This window comes from Neofelis nebulosa, chromosome 2, assembly GCF_028018385.1.
Source record: "Neofelis nebulosa isolate mNeoNeb1 chromosome 2, mNeoNeb1.pri, whole genome shotgun sequence".
Lineage (NCBI taxonomy): Eukaryota > Metazoa > Chordata > Mammalia > Carnivora > Felidae > Neofelis > Neofelis nebulosa.
In genome coordinates, this window is record NC_080783.1 from 203,894,341 (window position 1) to 203,910,798 (window position 16,458).

General features: G+C 42.2%; 1 protein-coding gene across 1 annotated transcript in view; it reads right to left on the reverse strand.

The window, feature by feature from the left end:
* CLIC4 (chloride intracellular channel 4) overlaps positions 1-16,458 on the reverse strand; it is a 67,511-nt gene that overhangs the window by 16,800 nt on the left and 34,253 nt on the right. The window contains exons 2-3 of the mRNA XM_058718608.1: positions 13,796-13,905; positions 2,935-3,060 (exon numbers count right to left, since the gene is read on the reverse strand). Of these exons, the coding sequence (XP_058574591.1) occupies positions 2,935-3,060; positions 13,796-13,905 (236 nt within the window). The remainder of the gene's footprint in view (positions 1-2,934; positions 3,061-13,795; positions 13,906-16,458) is intronic.

Here is a 16,458-nt window from a genome sequence, read left to right on the forward strand (position 1 = left end):
AGCCCCTGCCCATCCAAACGTGCTTTTCCAATGCATATACATAAAAACTCATCACAAGTTAAGCCTCACCTATTTCTTAAACAGGATTCATTGAATTAAGTTTGACAAATACCTTCAGTCCCACTGGCTCATCACAGGAAGCTTTGATTTCTTTCCTGCCCTTCCTCCCAACTTGAACTAGCCTACAATTTTATACTCACTAAAGCACAATCCAACTAAAGACTTACATTTCACCTCTTTTATAAAAGTCAAGCTCAACAACATAAAGAGGAGAAAACTAGAAGGAAGAAAATAGAGGAAACAAAGGTTTTGGAAGTCATATAGGCCTGGCTTTGGAGCCAGCTCTGCCACCAGTGACTGTAAGACCATGGACAGGCTACGTAGGTTACTCGCCCTCAGTTTCTCCATAAAGTCTTTTTTTTTTTTTTTTTTTTTAAAGATAACTAATCTTTTTTTTTTTTTTAATTTTTTTTTTTTCAACGTTTTTTATTTATTTTTGGGACAGAGAGAGACAGAGCACGAACGGGGGAGGGGCAGAGAGAGAGGGAGACACAGAATCGGAAACAGGCTCCAGGCTCCGAGCCATCAGCCCAGAGCCCGACGCGGGGCTCGAACTCACAGACCGCGAGATCGTGACCTGGCTGAAGTCGGACGCTTAACCGACTGCGCCACCCAGGCGCCCCACCCATAAAGTCTTTGAGAGGACACAGATCGTCCACAAACATAATCCATAATGCACAGTGCACGGCACATAATTGGCACTTGAACGTTGGTTAATTTAAACAGCAGAGCCATCAGCAACATCAAAAAATACTCCCTTCTACAGAGTGAAATTTGAAGAAACTCTTCAGAAGAGGGGCACCTGGGTGGCTAGGTCGGTTCAGTGCTGACTTCGGCTCAGGTTATGATCTCAAGGGTTGGTGAGTTTGAGCCCCGCATCGGGCTCCATGCTGACAGCTCGGAGCCTGGAGCCTGCTTTGGATCCTGTGTCTCCCCCTCTCTCTGCCCCTCCCCTGCTCACCCTCTGCCTCTCTCTGTCTCTCAAAAATTAAATAAACATTGAAAAAAATTTTTAAATTTAAAAATTTAAAAAAAGAAACTCTTCAGAATATAAACTACAGCATAAAAACAAGGAATATAATGGGAATAAGGCATGGGGATTAAAGAGTACACTTAGGGGGTCCCTGGGTGGCTCAGGTGGTTAAGTGTCCAACTCTTGATTTCAGCTCAGGTCATGATCTCACACTTGTGACATCGAGCCCTGTGTTGGGCTCCGTGCCGTGTGGAGTCAACTTGAGATCCTCTCTCTCCGTCTCTCCCTCCCTTTCTCTCCTCCGCTCACTTGTGCACATGCGCGCTCTCTCTTTCTCAAAATAAACATTTCAAAAAAAAAAAAAGAGTACATTCAGCATGATGAAAAAAAAATAAAATGATTTTTAAAAAATACCCTTAGAGAGAATTCAGCACATTGTGAACCTTTTAGGACAGAAAGATCTCCAGATACTTTTTTTTTTTCTTTACTGATTTTTTTTTTTAGAAAGTTTTCCAAGTTTTAAATTATTTAAAGTGAAAAAAAGACCATCTCTGGTTAGAGTATCTCTGTGAACATGTCCAAACAAAATGGAGCTGAAATTTCTGTATATAAAAAGCAAAGTGAAAATGTTTATTTTCCAGGTCCGATTCAAGAAGCTGTGATGTCTCACAGAGCACTGAATGCTAAGAAACTTGAGTATTTTTGATATTAGTTCTACTATTATCTATTATCTTAATGTCTGTTCCCTCTGAGAAAAACAACAAGAAGGAATAATGAAAATCGTCGCTACAGTTGTGGAAAGCCTAGACTGCCCATCTCTCTCCTTCGTTCACCTGCAGGATGCCACTTTTTGTTCATTAAAGCTTAAGCCAGGTATTGTCTCTTTTCTAAAGCCTTTCCTGCCTCCACTCACTTCCCTTCACCATGCCACCACCCCCTCTCCATCCATAATGGACCGCGCTTCCTGAGGGTAGGAACTGTGTCTTACTCACTACTGTATTCAGAGGGCTTTGGTTGTAGCATAAATGAGCGAGTGAGTTCTGAGGAACCAATTGTTTTAGAACCCTCTGACCCAATAATCCCATTCCTGGGAAATTTATCTGGATATGGAGAGTAAAAGTCAGATCAACTAGCAAGAAAGCCCCAGGCCAGAAGAAAAACAGTTCTGTTTTCAGGATGATGGCACCAGAAAAGTCTAAAAGAAATCCATAATGCATTGAACCTATGCCAGGATTATAGCAGGATGCAACACTGCACATGTGCAATGCGGGTAACTGTCACCACAGTCCATCTGTCCCTCAAGTGTACCTCACATTGTAGGAAATATAGTTGAGTACTTCAAAATCATTAACCACGTGGGCTAATGTGCAGGGCCTGGGAATCTATAACAGCTCAAAGAAATACATAAATAAAAACTGAATCCCAGGGACACAGTCTGAAGTCAATTCCCTTGGGTGACAGCTTTAGACAGCTACCTTTAAAATGCCCTGATGAGGAATCCCCCAGCAACGTATTCCACACTCCTGCTTAGCCATTCTGGCTAGGTTCCATCTGAACCTCTCTCTCCATCTCTTCTCCTTCCCAAACTTCTCAGTTTGGGACCACTACCCCTCAAATAACCAGAGCTAACCTAACGTAGCTCCCACGTCTCAAATCCGCCTTCAGTGTGTACTCTTATCTAGGCTTATTGGCCGAGCCAGAAGCCAGTTCTGACAGAAGCCAGTTCTGACATCTGTGGAGCATGAATTATAATGAATGAAGGGAAGCCCAGCCACTGCCCCTTAATGCTTGCTGTAAGAGTTTGACCCCAGGACCATCTGGAGAAAGGGCCCCAAGGGCCAGAAAAGACCAAACTTTAAAGAGATGGCAATACTTCCGTGCGCATTTTCTTTGATACTCACTTGGGAGGGCATAAGACTTCTTCGAGAAATTCTTCAATCTTATTTACATCCGTTTTGACTTCATTGTTGAAAGTTATAAATGGTGGGTGGGTCCCAGGAGCCAAGTTCTGTAGGTCAGCAGGCTTCCTGTTGGGCAAAACAGTGGTCAAAACTGGATCATTTTCTACTCTGGGAAGGCAACAATACTTTAAATACTCAGAGTGGTTCTAAATGTTAAAGTATGTAAAAATGAATAAGAAATAGTACTTTTTCCACTAAGTACAACAGCTGCACTGCTCTTCTAATAAGACGCGAACCTTCACAAAGCACAAAATTCATGGTAAGAAAATCAGAAATCTTTGATTTTTCACCAAAAGACAAGTCCCCCATTCTCATTCCAAATTTAACGGAAGTGCTTATTAGAAACAGTGGTAGAGGGGCGCCTGGCTCAGTCGGTGAAGCGTCCGACTTCGGCTCAGGTCATGATCTCACAGTCTGTGAGTTCGAGCCCCAAGTCTGGCTCTGTTCTGACAGCTTAGAGCCTAGAGCCTGCTTTGGATTCTGTGTCTCCCTCTCTCCCTGCTCCTCCCCCACTCGTGCTCTCTCTCTCTCTCTCCTTCAAAAATAAATAACACTTCAAAAATATTTCAAAAAAAGACAGAAACGGTGGTAGAACTGAGAGAAAACGGTCTCTAGTCTCAACTGTGGCACCCACTCATTGTGTAGACATGGCGTAAACCATAACTTTTCTGGGTCTTCCTTCTCTTTTTGTAAAACACGGAACAAGAGCAGCTGATTCATACAGCCTTTTCCAACTACAAGATTCCAATTCAGTGCTACCAATTTTCCACTTTCCTAGAAGTCCACTCTCAGCGAGGAAAGAGATCACCAGTCAAAATGACTTCAGTACGTAAGAGATAGCATAACCAAAAGTAAGATGCAACACAGAAAGGGCAAAACAGGATAGTGAACAGGAAAGGCTTAAAATACGTATTAGATGAGAATTTTGTCCAAATTCATTAAAAAGCCATCAACAAGTCAAACAGGTAGGAGTCAAAAGAAATTGATACACGATAGATAAAATAAGTGGACACGTGGAAAAATGTAAAAACAAAACAAAAAACCAATTACCAAAGAAATTCAAGAGGAAACTATGACGACAGTTCCTTCCTATTAATTAGGGAAAACTGAAAATACATAGAACACTGATAAAGACGGCAAAATTGGATACTTACAGCTACTAATACCACAGAACACTGGTACCACCCTATTAAAAATCACGGTGGCTCGCCTGAACCCATCAGTGAATCCTAGAATCAATAATATGACCCAATACAGTGTGATCCTAATGATAAAATACGGAGCGTACATCACCATCTGGGAGGTATTCTTACAAAAAAGTTGCCCCTGAATCTAGAATCGAGTCTCTTAAGGCAGCTGTCTCTTAAAATGCGGTCTAGGGGGCGCCTGGGTGGCGCAGTCGGTTAAGCGTCCGACTTCAGCCAGGTCACGATCTCGCGGTCCGTGAGTTCGAGCCCCGCGTCAGGCTCTGGGCTGATGGCTGGGAGCCTGGAGCCTGTTTCCGATTCTGTGTCTCCCTCTCTCTCTGCCCCTCCCCCGTTCATGCTCTGTCTCTCTCTGTCCCAAAAATAAATAAAAAACGTTGAAAAAAAAAAATTTAAAATGCGGTCTAGGGGACCCTTTCACCAGGTGGTCCATAAAGTCAAAACCATTCTCATAATACTAACACGTCACTTACTTTCTTCTCCCTCATTCTTTCATGCCTACAGAGTTATCCATAGACTACCTGGTGTGTGATGTCCCAAGGTAACGTATACGGAAACAGATATGAGAATCTGTCTTCTATTAAGGCAGACATGAGAGATGTACAAAAATGGAAAGCAACGCCATTGTTTTGGAAAATACATTTTTTAAGACATATTTTTTGTGATAATAATAGGTTCATGGTTGCTCTAACTAGTAAATGTTTTTTTAATTTCTCAGCTTTAATTTCTAATACAGTAAAGTTGACAGGTATAACCCACACAATTGAAAGCTCTTTGAGGTCCTCAAATAATTTAAGTGTATAAAGGACTTCTGAACAAAGTTAAATGATACCACAAAGAAGCCATCAGCCAAATACAGAATTTGGGACGTTCTGCAGTTCAATGGAATGGATTTCCACCAGTCAATGGCATGAGGGAAAAAAGTCACAAATGGGGGTTGGAAAGGGCTGTTGCAGATTAAGAAAAATTTAAGAGACATAACAACCAAATGTAATGAGTAGAATTTGTTTAGATCCTGATTTGAAGAAAGCAGTCAAAGAAAAAAGATACTATGGAGACAACCAGGGAGATCGGATCATATGCTGGGGACTAGACGTGATAATGGCAGTGTGGTCGGGTAAGAAAATGTCCCTACTATTTGGAGACATACAGTGAAGGGTGCAGGGTTGGAATGACAGTGGAATTTGCTTTGAAACTTATTAGAAAAAATAGGGACACAGCAAATGGGTAAAATCTTGAAAACTGAGTTGAAGTTGTGGGGAAGTTTATTCTATTCTTGTGTATGTTTGAAAAGTTTCAAAATTAAAAAGATAAACCTTAAGAAACTTAAATGTTAAAAAAGCAATATATTGCTTCAAGCAACTTTTCCCCCACATACTATTATAGCCCTTCCCTATCACAAATGCACAGAATTTAAAAGGATATCTTTTGTTTTTAAAGCTCACCCTTTTTTTTTTTTTTATGTTTATTTGAGAGACAGAGAGACATGGGCCCAAACCCATGAACTGTGAGATCATGACCTGAGCCAAAATCAAGAGTAGAACACTCAACCAACTGAGCCACCCAGGTGCCCCTTAAAGGATGTCTTTTAATGCATCATGAAGGTGAAATACTTTGTCACTGAAAATAATGTTTAAAACAGAGTGTGCCCCAACGTCTCATCCCAGCTTATCAATTTCCCTTGGTCTTATTCATATTCCTTCTCTGTCCCTCTCCTTTTTTTTCTCCCTACACCCCCATTTAGGTTTAGAAAGCACTTCATCTCCTTATGACTACATTCCAAAAACAAAGAGACTTATTAATGTCTGCTTAGTCCAAATTTTCTAACTCCAAGCCCCCTCAACCCAAGCTCTAGAGCCCATCTCCCTTTCAAGCCAAAGAAAAAGAAGACGTATTTTCTATGACTTGTGTAAGAACCTAGGCTCTAAAAGAGGACTTTTAAAAGTCAAAATCTGATTTGATGTGCAATTCTGATTCCTTTCCTGAGCATACTTTGGTCTGAAAAGGTAAAGCTGAGCACAAAATGACTGGAATCACGAAAGCTGAGCAGTCTTCCGGCTGCACACATATTTAAACAGTGGTGTAGCCTGTGAGACTCCCGAACTCATGTAAGTATCCAGGTCGGAGCAGGTCCTTTTCCAGGTGTCATTTCTTTGGTTTGTTCAGTTATTCCTTTTCACGCCTCACCCTGACCATCTGTTCATCTGTGATCACCAACGGGCCCGGCAGGTCCACGGCCGTGTCACCTTTGGTCTTCAAGCCCCCTCACGTTCCAGCTCACAGCTCACGACTGTTCCCAGCTACCCTCCATTTCCTGCTCAACTCGGGAAGACCCTGTACGTTACCAATGGTCCAGAAACCCTAACAGTTCAGGGTTTAAACAATTTCTTTTCTTTTTTTTTTTTTTTTTAATTTTTTTTTTCAACGTTTTTTATTTATTTCTGGGACAGAGAGAGACAGAGCATGAACAGGGGAGGGGCAGAGAGAGAGGGAGACACAGAGTCGGAAACAGGCTCCAGGCTCCGAGCCATCAGCCCAGAGCCTGACGCGGGGCTCGAACTCACGGACCGCGAGATCGTGACCTGGCTGAAGTCGGACGCTTAACCGACTGCGCCACCCAGGCGCCCCAATTTATTTTCAAATCTCAACATTTTAAAGTTAAAAAAAAGACTTTGTTTTGTTCCCACGTTATAAAACCTATCCATCTGCATTTTTGTGACTAGCAGTCGATTAATGCCTAAATGTAAGGTAATAACAACATACGTCTGTGTGTTTCACAAATAATTTTTTCATGAACAGGGTAGAGTTAGACAAAGGGGAAGAAAGGGACTGATGCTTTAAAACAACATGGAGGGAGGGCAGCAAAATAAGTAACAGCTATTACTTCTATAATAAATTGTAACAGCTTTTAGCTCTCCAAACAAATTTATTAGAGGAGGGATAAAGTTGGCATGGCAGAGGAGAAAGAGCCAAAGGCTGAATCAGAAGGAGTGGTCCAAGTCTCAAACTGAATAGTTCTGCCATCCATCCACGAGCTGTGTGACTAAGGAAATCACGGCCTCTGGATTTCCTCCTCTGCACTGCGGACATGAGCCCTGCTCTGCCGGTGAAGATCAAATCAAATAAGGCCTATGAAACTGAACTAAACCAAAGCACGCAAAGGAAATCCATGACGGCTTTCAGTAGCACGCTAACGCAGCATGCTGCAGGAGATGGATGAGACAGGCGGTTTTTAAACTCTACTTGAGTCTGATGGTTCAGAACCGGCTATCTAGCATTAGCTGACTGGTAATAAGAAATCTGATTAATAGAGGCTTATAAGTAAAGTGAAACCAGGCACGCGATTACCAATGTTCTGTTCATATTAGGGACTAGTGGATAGTCCGTTTTGCTGCTGCCGAAAGCCTATCTAGATCTTGAAAAACCAAAGGTGACGAAACTATTTTCCAGGATGAAGTGTTGACGTGAAGGAGAACCATGTTAGGTCCTTACCCCAAGTGAAAGCAAATTTGAGAAGAAACTTGAATGCCTCTCAACGGAATAGCGGACTTCAAATAAATGTTCAAGTTGCAAACACTGAGGTGACTTAGAAGCTTTATCAGGTCATCAACAAGGCAGAATCTCCCCTGGCACCCCAAGGCCTCAGGTGTTGTTTGACCCACAAGGTTCACTTTACAGATGCTTCACAGAAACTTAACATTTCAGAAGCGCAGGGTGACAGGCATGAAACTGAAACACAGGCAACGGCTAAACATTTCAGGCCATCCTTGGCTTATTTCATAAAAGCCCTTTAATAAATACTCAATGATTCATTCAAGCCCATTCAAATGTTTTCCTTAAGTGACATCTAGAAAAAGCAAAGTGCATATAATTCGTGCTTTGAGATAAGAGCACAAATACTCTTCAATGTTTGAGGTGTCTTTTCTTTTTTTTTTTAAATGTTACTTATCTGAGTAGTCTTTTTTTTCTTTGTCATAGTAGATGAACAAACATATTCTATTCTCTCCCGTTTTGCTTCTAGATGAAGAAAAGGAAAAATAAAGAGAAACAAACGAATACAAGAGACAGAGGAGGAACCTCATAGGACCTAATACTTTAAGCAACTTAAGTGGCTTAACTTCAGTTGAAAGTTAATTCAGTACACTTGCAACAATTGGAGAACACCGGGCAGGTGACTCAGGTCCAGCTGCTTCTCAGAAGATGAGCACAGTAGAGTCCTAGGACACTGGAGCCGGTTCTTAAAGATGACCTATCTGTAACTAGCTGACTCCACTAAATGGAGAAAACAAAAATACTAAGTACGTAGACATTATATTCTTAATTGAGTTCCTTTTGAAGGTACTGCTTTTCAAGACATAAAATTCATCCATACCAATCAAGAGAAGATTGAACACTGTATGGCAAGTATGGGGGGAAAAGTTAACACCAAAAATCCTTGGTTTCAGAACGCTGTACTCTTATTAATTATTCTTCTCTAGGTTTGCTATAGTCTAATACTAAAGTCACCAACTGAATGAATGAGTCATGGATTCACCAAAACATACACGCCAAGGTCCCAGTTACTAAGCATTTGCCTATGTGTCCCAATTCAACCAGTTAAAGGATTTTCTTTTGATTAAATGTGGTATGCTGCCAAACGTTCGTCTACTTTAGTGTCAATCTGTGGATCAATCATGTTAAAACAAAACAGCACCCACGAACTGGTTTCAAACACAACTTCAATAATTCTTAAGAGAGTTCTTCAACACAGTTTATAGAGTTTATGCTAAGTTTAGAAGTACCTCCACCATTAATCCATTTTTCTAATTCAGCTCTTAACCACCTCAACAGGATTTACCATCTTTGAAGTCATTTTGAAAAAGAACATAAAGACGTGGCAGTGAAGCTCTCTCTCTCTATGACTGTCCGTGGCTGTCTGTCTGTCTCTCTCTCTCTGTGTTTCTGACCCTTCCCCCCGCTCAAAACACTACACATGGGGTGTACTTATGATTCATAATGCGTTCATGAGACACACATCTTGATTTGTCGTGGTAACAAGGGCTTCGTGTCGCTCAAGTCAACTTTACAAAGGGAAAGAATGGAGTCTGTACCTTCCTGACTGGCCAGTAGCAGGCAATGGATGATTTCTCTAAAAGGCTGGCCTGTTCCATTCCATTTAGTCTCTCTGCATGTGTCATTCACACTGTTGTCACCACCTGGAAACCAAACTGATCTCTCAACTTGCTGAAGACAGTTTTCAGAAGGGTAGAATCACAGAGACATGATAACAAAAGCAAACTACCTGAAGAATCTAGAAATCAGATTTTGTTCTGAGTCTATAAATGCCTCTCAAAACACGCAGAACTATCAGTTTTATAGCTCCGTGGTAACTTGTTAAATGATTACAAAATTGTTAAAGTTTAAACTGTCATAATAATCATCCAAAACTTTATGCTATTATTATGGCAACTTACAAGTGAGTCTTACACAGTCTCTTACGCATTCTGTATCAGCATGTGAAGCAGAAGGAAATCATTTATGACAGTGCAAATGATAGGCAAGTTTCAGAGTTTACGGTGGAAATGGGAAAATGGAAACGTGTATTTCCCAGACTTTTTTTAAATAAATTTTTTTAAATGTTTATTTATTTTTGAGAGACAGAGACAGAGCATGAGCAGGGGAGGGGCAGAGAGAGACGGAGACAGAATGTGAAGCAAGCTCCAGGCCCTGAGCTGTCAGCACAGAGCCCGATGCGGGGCTTGAGCTCACAAACCGTGAGATCATGACCTGAGCCAAAGTCGGATGCTTAACCGACTGAACCACCCAGGCGCCCCATATCTCCCATAATTTTTAAAAGCAGTCTTCTCCAATTTATTTTCTCAGAGAATATCACAGAGGAGGGATTTTATTCACTGGTAATATACCACCACTTTGACAACAAAAAGCTAATTTCTAGGGCGCCTGGGTGGCTCAGTTGGTTAAGCGTCTAACTCCTGATTTGGGCTCAGGTCATGATCTCACGGTTCATGAGTTTGAGCCCCACGTCCGACTCCGCTGCTTGGGATTCTCTCCCCCACCCACTTCCCTGTGTGCTCCTCCCGCACGTGCATCTTCTCTCAAAATAAATAAACTTAAAAAAAAGGTTCATTTCTTAGCGTTATCATTTCTCCTCTCATTCCCCAAAACTAGAAAAGCTTACCTAACAAACATGTGACAAAATATGGCCACACTTAGATATATCCAAGTCAGGGTCTCAGCATGTAAACAGGTGTGTGTGTGTGAGAGAGAGAGAGAGAGAGAGAGAGAGAGAGAGAGAGAGAGACACAGAGACAGAGAGACAGGGGATGGGGAGTCTACTGTTGTCATTCTTCCTTCTTTCTCCTCCCCTTGCCTGCCTCAGGCTTATCTGTGCTCCAAAGATGCTAATCGTTGATTTAAAATTTTTATAATTAAGTATAATGAAGGTAGCAGAAGTCTTCAAAGATTTTCATCACTGCCACAAACCTGTCCAGCCAGTATGATATGAGACAATGAATTCTATTCAACAGAAGTGTCTGAAAATGGTTTGATGAGTAGTAAAAAGTACCCTGAACAGCGTTGAGTACACAGTAGACACTGGGGAAATCTTATTTTTTCCTTCCTTTTTCCTGAATTTAGAAACAAGGTAACTGACCTCCAGAGAAGACAGGCATCTTGCCCGAGGTCCCACGGAAATAAGTGACAGGGCTCTCTCTACACGGAACCAGGTCTCTATCCCTAATCCATTGCTCCCCATTTGATGACATGTGATAACACCTTTAAATATACTCCCAATTTTAATATTTTCGTTTCTATTCATCTGAAGATCATGCTTAAATGGTGGCTGATGTAAAGCCCAAATTCCTTCCGAAGCCTGAGCACTTTTTTTTTTTTAATCTCCAATTCTGCAATACAATTGCAGCATGAACAGAAAATGAGGTTTAGGAATGACTCCCACTAAAGCATTAAGGCAGCACTGGCAGGCAAGCCGAGGGGGATTGTTCTAAGCCTCACAGGGGCTCATGAATACCACCAGCACGGTCATTAACATCAATTGAGATTCAAAGAGAACGTGTCATACACTGCCAGAACGAGAAACTGGCTTGTTCTTATGGATGAAATGTCACGGAACAATAATTTTTTCAGAGCACAGAGTGGGCCCCGAAATAGCTCTCAGTTGAGTCCAACTGCTCTCCACCGGTCTGTGGGGCGGTCGGCAGTCTTCACCGAGGAATTAGACAATTACCGGGAAAAGCAGGAAAATCAGCACCGTAGGCATTTTCTCCCCCGCAGCTTTTTAGAAACGGTCCTGTCTAAAGTTTTTAAAGTTAAGAACATACTGTGGGAGGTACCTTTTTTTTTTTTTTTTTTTTTTACTACAGGATGCTTGATTCCTCTGTGACAACTTCATTTCACAACGATGTTTTGAGCCAGCGTTCACTCTCTTTAAATCTGACACAAGACTTTAAGTGTCTTAACTCACTGAAAAGGTCTGGAAGGATAAAGACCAAACCTAGATGCGACGGTATCTGTGAAGCGGAAGCTGCCGACCAGGGGCTGGAGGTGGCACGGATTCGTTACCAGGTGCTCCTTATACACGTATAATTGCCCTTGAGAAGGTTTTGGATGTACTGTAGACCCAAGATTTCTGAAGGAAACTACGAAATACAGGCTCCAGTGTCAAGTGCTGTTGGTTTCACGCAAAGCAGGACAGAAACAGACACCTTCTCTGGGGGGTGATACTCACTGAGGAGGGAGCCTTGAATCCCTCAATCCTACCTGCCACGTGTCACTTTTCACACGCAGGGTGTATTACTCTGAGACACATACACATCCTCAAATATCAATCCACACACAGAAATAATGCCGTCAAGAGTTTGTACAGGAAGAGTGAAAGAGCCATTATGAGCTCACTTCCTTTCCTGAACCAGACTCCCTTCGTTTATGGCACTGTTGCTGGTCTGTGCCACAATCACGCACTGTGTTGAGCTGCTCAAAGAAGGCTTTTTCGAAGCACGGCCGCCAACTCACTTGCTCCAAGCCAAAAATGGAATAGGAGAAATCCGTGTATTTTAAGACACAGTAAGGGTGTGTGCCTGGTAGCATGGTCTATTTTTAGAAGTTACACTGGGAAACTTGCTTTTTGAATGCATGGGTGGGGGGAGGAACAGTCATAGAAGGGGAACTACTTGAATTATTTCATTCTTCCAACAGCTCTGTCCAATGTGAGGTGGGCACACCTTTGAAACAGACTATAGTTTTAACTCTTACTGTCCCCAAAGGCTTACCTTACCTCTGCCTTCATATACATAATTAACGGGTTCCTGGACAACTTCCTGGATTATTTTCAGTAAATAGATTTTAAGACTCCAAAATCTCAAATAAGGGCACTAGCAGTAAGTAAAGAATAAAGTTTAAGCTACCGACAGAAATGCAGGGAATGCTAGCCTGGAACTGGAAATGGGATGATAAAACTCTCACTTTGTGACGCCCAGAGGGATAACATGCATGACTTCTGCCACCCATGTTTTTTCCTGGACGCTGTTCGTGACTGATAATGCTTAAAAAAATGAGCAACAAGCCATGTTGTTGCATGTGCGCAAGAGGCATACATTTCCACTGCCCAATCCTAGATTTCCTTTTGTTATAACTGTTCTTAACCCTTGATTTAAATCTCTTCTTTTCGGGGCGCCTGGGGGGCTCAGTCGGTTAAGCGTCGACTTCAGCTCAGGTCATGATCTCGCAGTCTGTGGGTTCGAGTCCCGCATCCATCCGGCTCTGTGCTGACAGCTCAGAGCCTGGAGCCTGCTTCGGATTCTGCATCTCCCTCTCTCTGTGCCCCTCCCCCACTTGTGCTCTCTCTCTCTCTCTCAGAAGTAAACATTTAAAAAAAAAATTCTTTTTAATAAATAAACCAATCTCTTCTTTTCCCCTAAGTATGAATGTTCTTCACGTCGAGCCTATTTGCCGAGGAAGAACAGAGGGGCTCCTGAACACAAGGAGCCTATTACCTACCTATCAGGGCCCTTCCCAGTCCTCTCCACTTGGGCCTGTGGAGGCAGAGTTAGAAACAACTCTTCACCGAGCAAGAATAATCACAGTGCCATGGATAATGGCTCTTACTTCACAATTATATTTAACCAAATATGGTTAAAATCATATTACAGACAGTTCCCTGTAAAGGAGAATAAATAAAATAGCACACAGTCGTATCCGTCCTCCTAAAATCCCACTCTTGTCTTGAAGGATCCAGATAATATACACCATGAGTTTAGCACCTTTTAAATGAAGAAGCTGTCTGCTTAGAAAGTTCTTCATAGTTCCACGTTTACACTGGAAAGTCAAAGATCCTGGTGCTGGTCTTGAAGTTAAGAGTAAGCATACAGTAAGTTCCTAAAAAGACTGAGTGGCCAGTAAATGCAATTTACTGATACTGTGAGTTATCCATAATACTTACACAAGTTAAATTTGTCCACAAATCAGCTGAACTTTAATAAATGTATTTCCTTTAAAGAGCATATACATACATAGGGAGGAGAGAGGCTCAAACTGAAAACACTATACACTCAAGTTAATTTCCAACCACAACAAAATCTTACCTTTTCAGGTCCACGGTTGTGACACTAAATACAACTCCTTTGAGCCACAGAATCATGAAGAGCCTCTGGGAAAAGGGGCAGTTTCCTATGCTCTCACCATCACTCCCAGCCTAGGAAACAGAAATCAACATCGAAAACCAGGGTCAGAGGGGTGACATTCAAAACAAAAGACTTTCTTCTGACTTATAATCAGGGGTGCAAGAAGATAGCAAAAGTTGCATTACAGAAGAAGGAGTGGAAACTCAGGTTTCTGTTTTTTTGCTCTTTCATTTGCCTCCTCTCTTCTTAAAGATGGCCAGTCTACTACAGCACCACCCTAGAAAATTTTCTGCAAGGGTAGAAATGATCTGCATCGCCACTGTTCGACACAGCAGTCGTTTGTGACATATGGCTAAAACGACTGCTTAAAATGTAGCTAGTTTGAGGCTTTTTATTTGCTTTTAAATTTTTTTTTTCAACGTTTTTTATTTATTTTTGGGACAGAGAGAGACAGAGCTGAACGGGGAGGGGCAGAGAGAGAGGGAGACACAGAATCGGAAACAGGCTCCAGGCACCGAGCCATCAGCCCAGAGCCCAACGTGGGGCTCGAACTCGCGGACCGCGAGATCGTGACCTGGCTGAAGTCGGACGCTTAACCGACTGCGCCACCCAGGCGCCCCTATTTGCTTTTAATTAACTGTATGAAACGTAAGTCATTTCTTGTTCTATGAGACAGTATTCTTCACAAGGCAACATAAAGAGGGAAATTTACAGGTGTGTCTATCTCCAAAAAGTTAAATCATCACCAACCCCTCCCCATTTACAAAACACTCATTATAAAAATCCCATATCCTGTTTTACACATTCAGGAGCAAGAGAATAACAAGATATCTTTATAATAAGCTATTTGTAATCCTACTTAATGTGAATGGAGCAGCTGATGACTATGACTTCCCTAAGCTCAATGATGAGGTAGAATTTTCCTAAAAATCAGTGGGACAAATCTTTAATTCCATCACATGTGCCCCCAAGTTTACAAAGCAGAGACAGGGGAAGCAGGAAACAGGAGGGGGGAAAGAGAGCATACTGGAAGAGAACATTCTAACACTTGCTAGGGAGAAACAGTCCTCTTCACCACAAAGGGTGGAAAAAGCCAGAAATAACTTTCGACAACTCATTCAAAGATGAATGATTCAAGTACTATTTATTATCCTAAAGTAACTCTCAAAATATTCAGAAGCCATTTCAGTAAAATGCTACATTAGTAAAGTATTCCTAAACTAATGGGGAAATAGGGTGGAGTAAAAAAAAAAAATAATAAAGTCGTTAACCGATTAAACACAACACAACTAACAAAACACACGGGTATAAAAGGAGGATCCCAGAACCCTTCCCTCATCAGCATGGGAGAGTTACAACTAAGCTTGGTTAAAAAAAATAATAAAAATCATTCTTGGGGCGCCTGGGTGGCTCAGTCGGTTAAGCGGCCGACTTCGGCTCAGGTCATGATCTCGCGGTCCGTGAGTTCGAGCCCCGCATCGGGCTCTGTGCTGACAGCTCAGAGCCTGGAGCCTGTTTCGGATTCTGTGTCTCCCCCTCTCTCTGACCCTCCCCCGTTCATGCTCTGTCTCTCTCTGTCTCCAAAATAAATAAACGTAAAAAAAAATTTTTTTTAATTCATTCTTTATCAGAAACAAAACATACACAGAATTGTCACCAGACTGACTCATGTTAATTTCTAGTACTGCAACTTGCACAAATCTTGACTTCCTGAAGAAGGTCTAGTTCTTAAACTTTAAGGTGATTAAGAATAACCTAAATAAGGGGCACCTCGGTGGCTCAGTTAAGCATCCAACTCTTGATTTCAGATCAGGTCACGATCCCAGGGTCGTGGGATTGCACTCCCGCGTCAGGCTCCACACAGCCTACTTAAGATTCTCTCTTGGGGCTCCTGGGTAGCTCAGATGGTTAAGTGTCCGACTTGGGCTCAGGTTATCATCTCACGGTTTGTGAGCTGGAGCCCGGCATCAGGCTCTCTCCTGATGGTGCAGAGCCTGCTTGGCATTCTCTCTCTTCCTCTCTCTCTGCCCCTCCCCCACTTGTACCTTCTCTCGCTCTCAAAATAAATTTAAAAAAATTTTTTTTTCTCTCTCTCCTCTGCCTCTCTCCCATGCTCTCATCACACTCTCTCTAAAATGAATTTTTTAATTTTTTTTAACGTTTATTTATTTTTGAGACAGAGAGAGACAGAGCATGAACAGGGGAGGGGCAGAGAGAGGAGACACAGAATCCGAAACAGGCTCCAGGCTCCGAGCAGTCAGCACAGAGCCTGACTCGGGGCTCGAACTCACAGACCGTGAGATCATGACCTGAGCCGAAGTCGGACGCTTAACTGACCGAGCCACTCAGGCGCCCCTAAAATGAAATTTAAAACAATAATAATAACCTAAATAAGACAGTTTGGATAGAAGATTTCTGGGCCTTATACCCAGAGATTGTGGGCTGTGATTCAGAAGAATGCTTGGGTGGAGCCCAGGAATCCTCTTTTGTTACAGGCACCCAAGGAGATCACACAGCAAAGCACCTGCTAGTCACACTGAGAAACACTGGTGTGGGAAGGGTCAGGGTGATATTCCTTGGACAAAGCACGAGTCAGTTCATAAAACTAAGTCATCCAATGATAC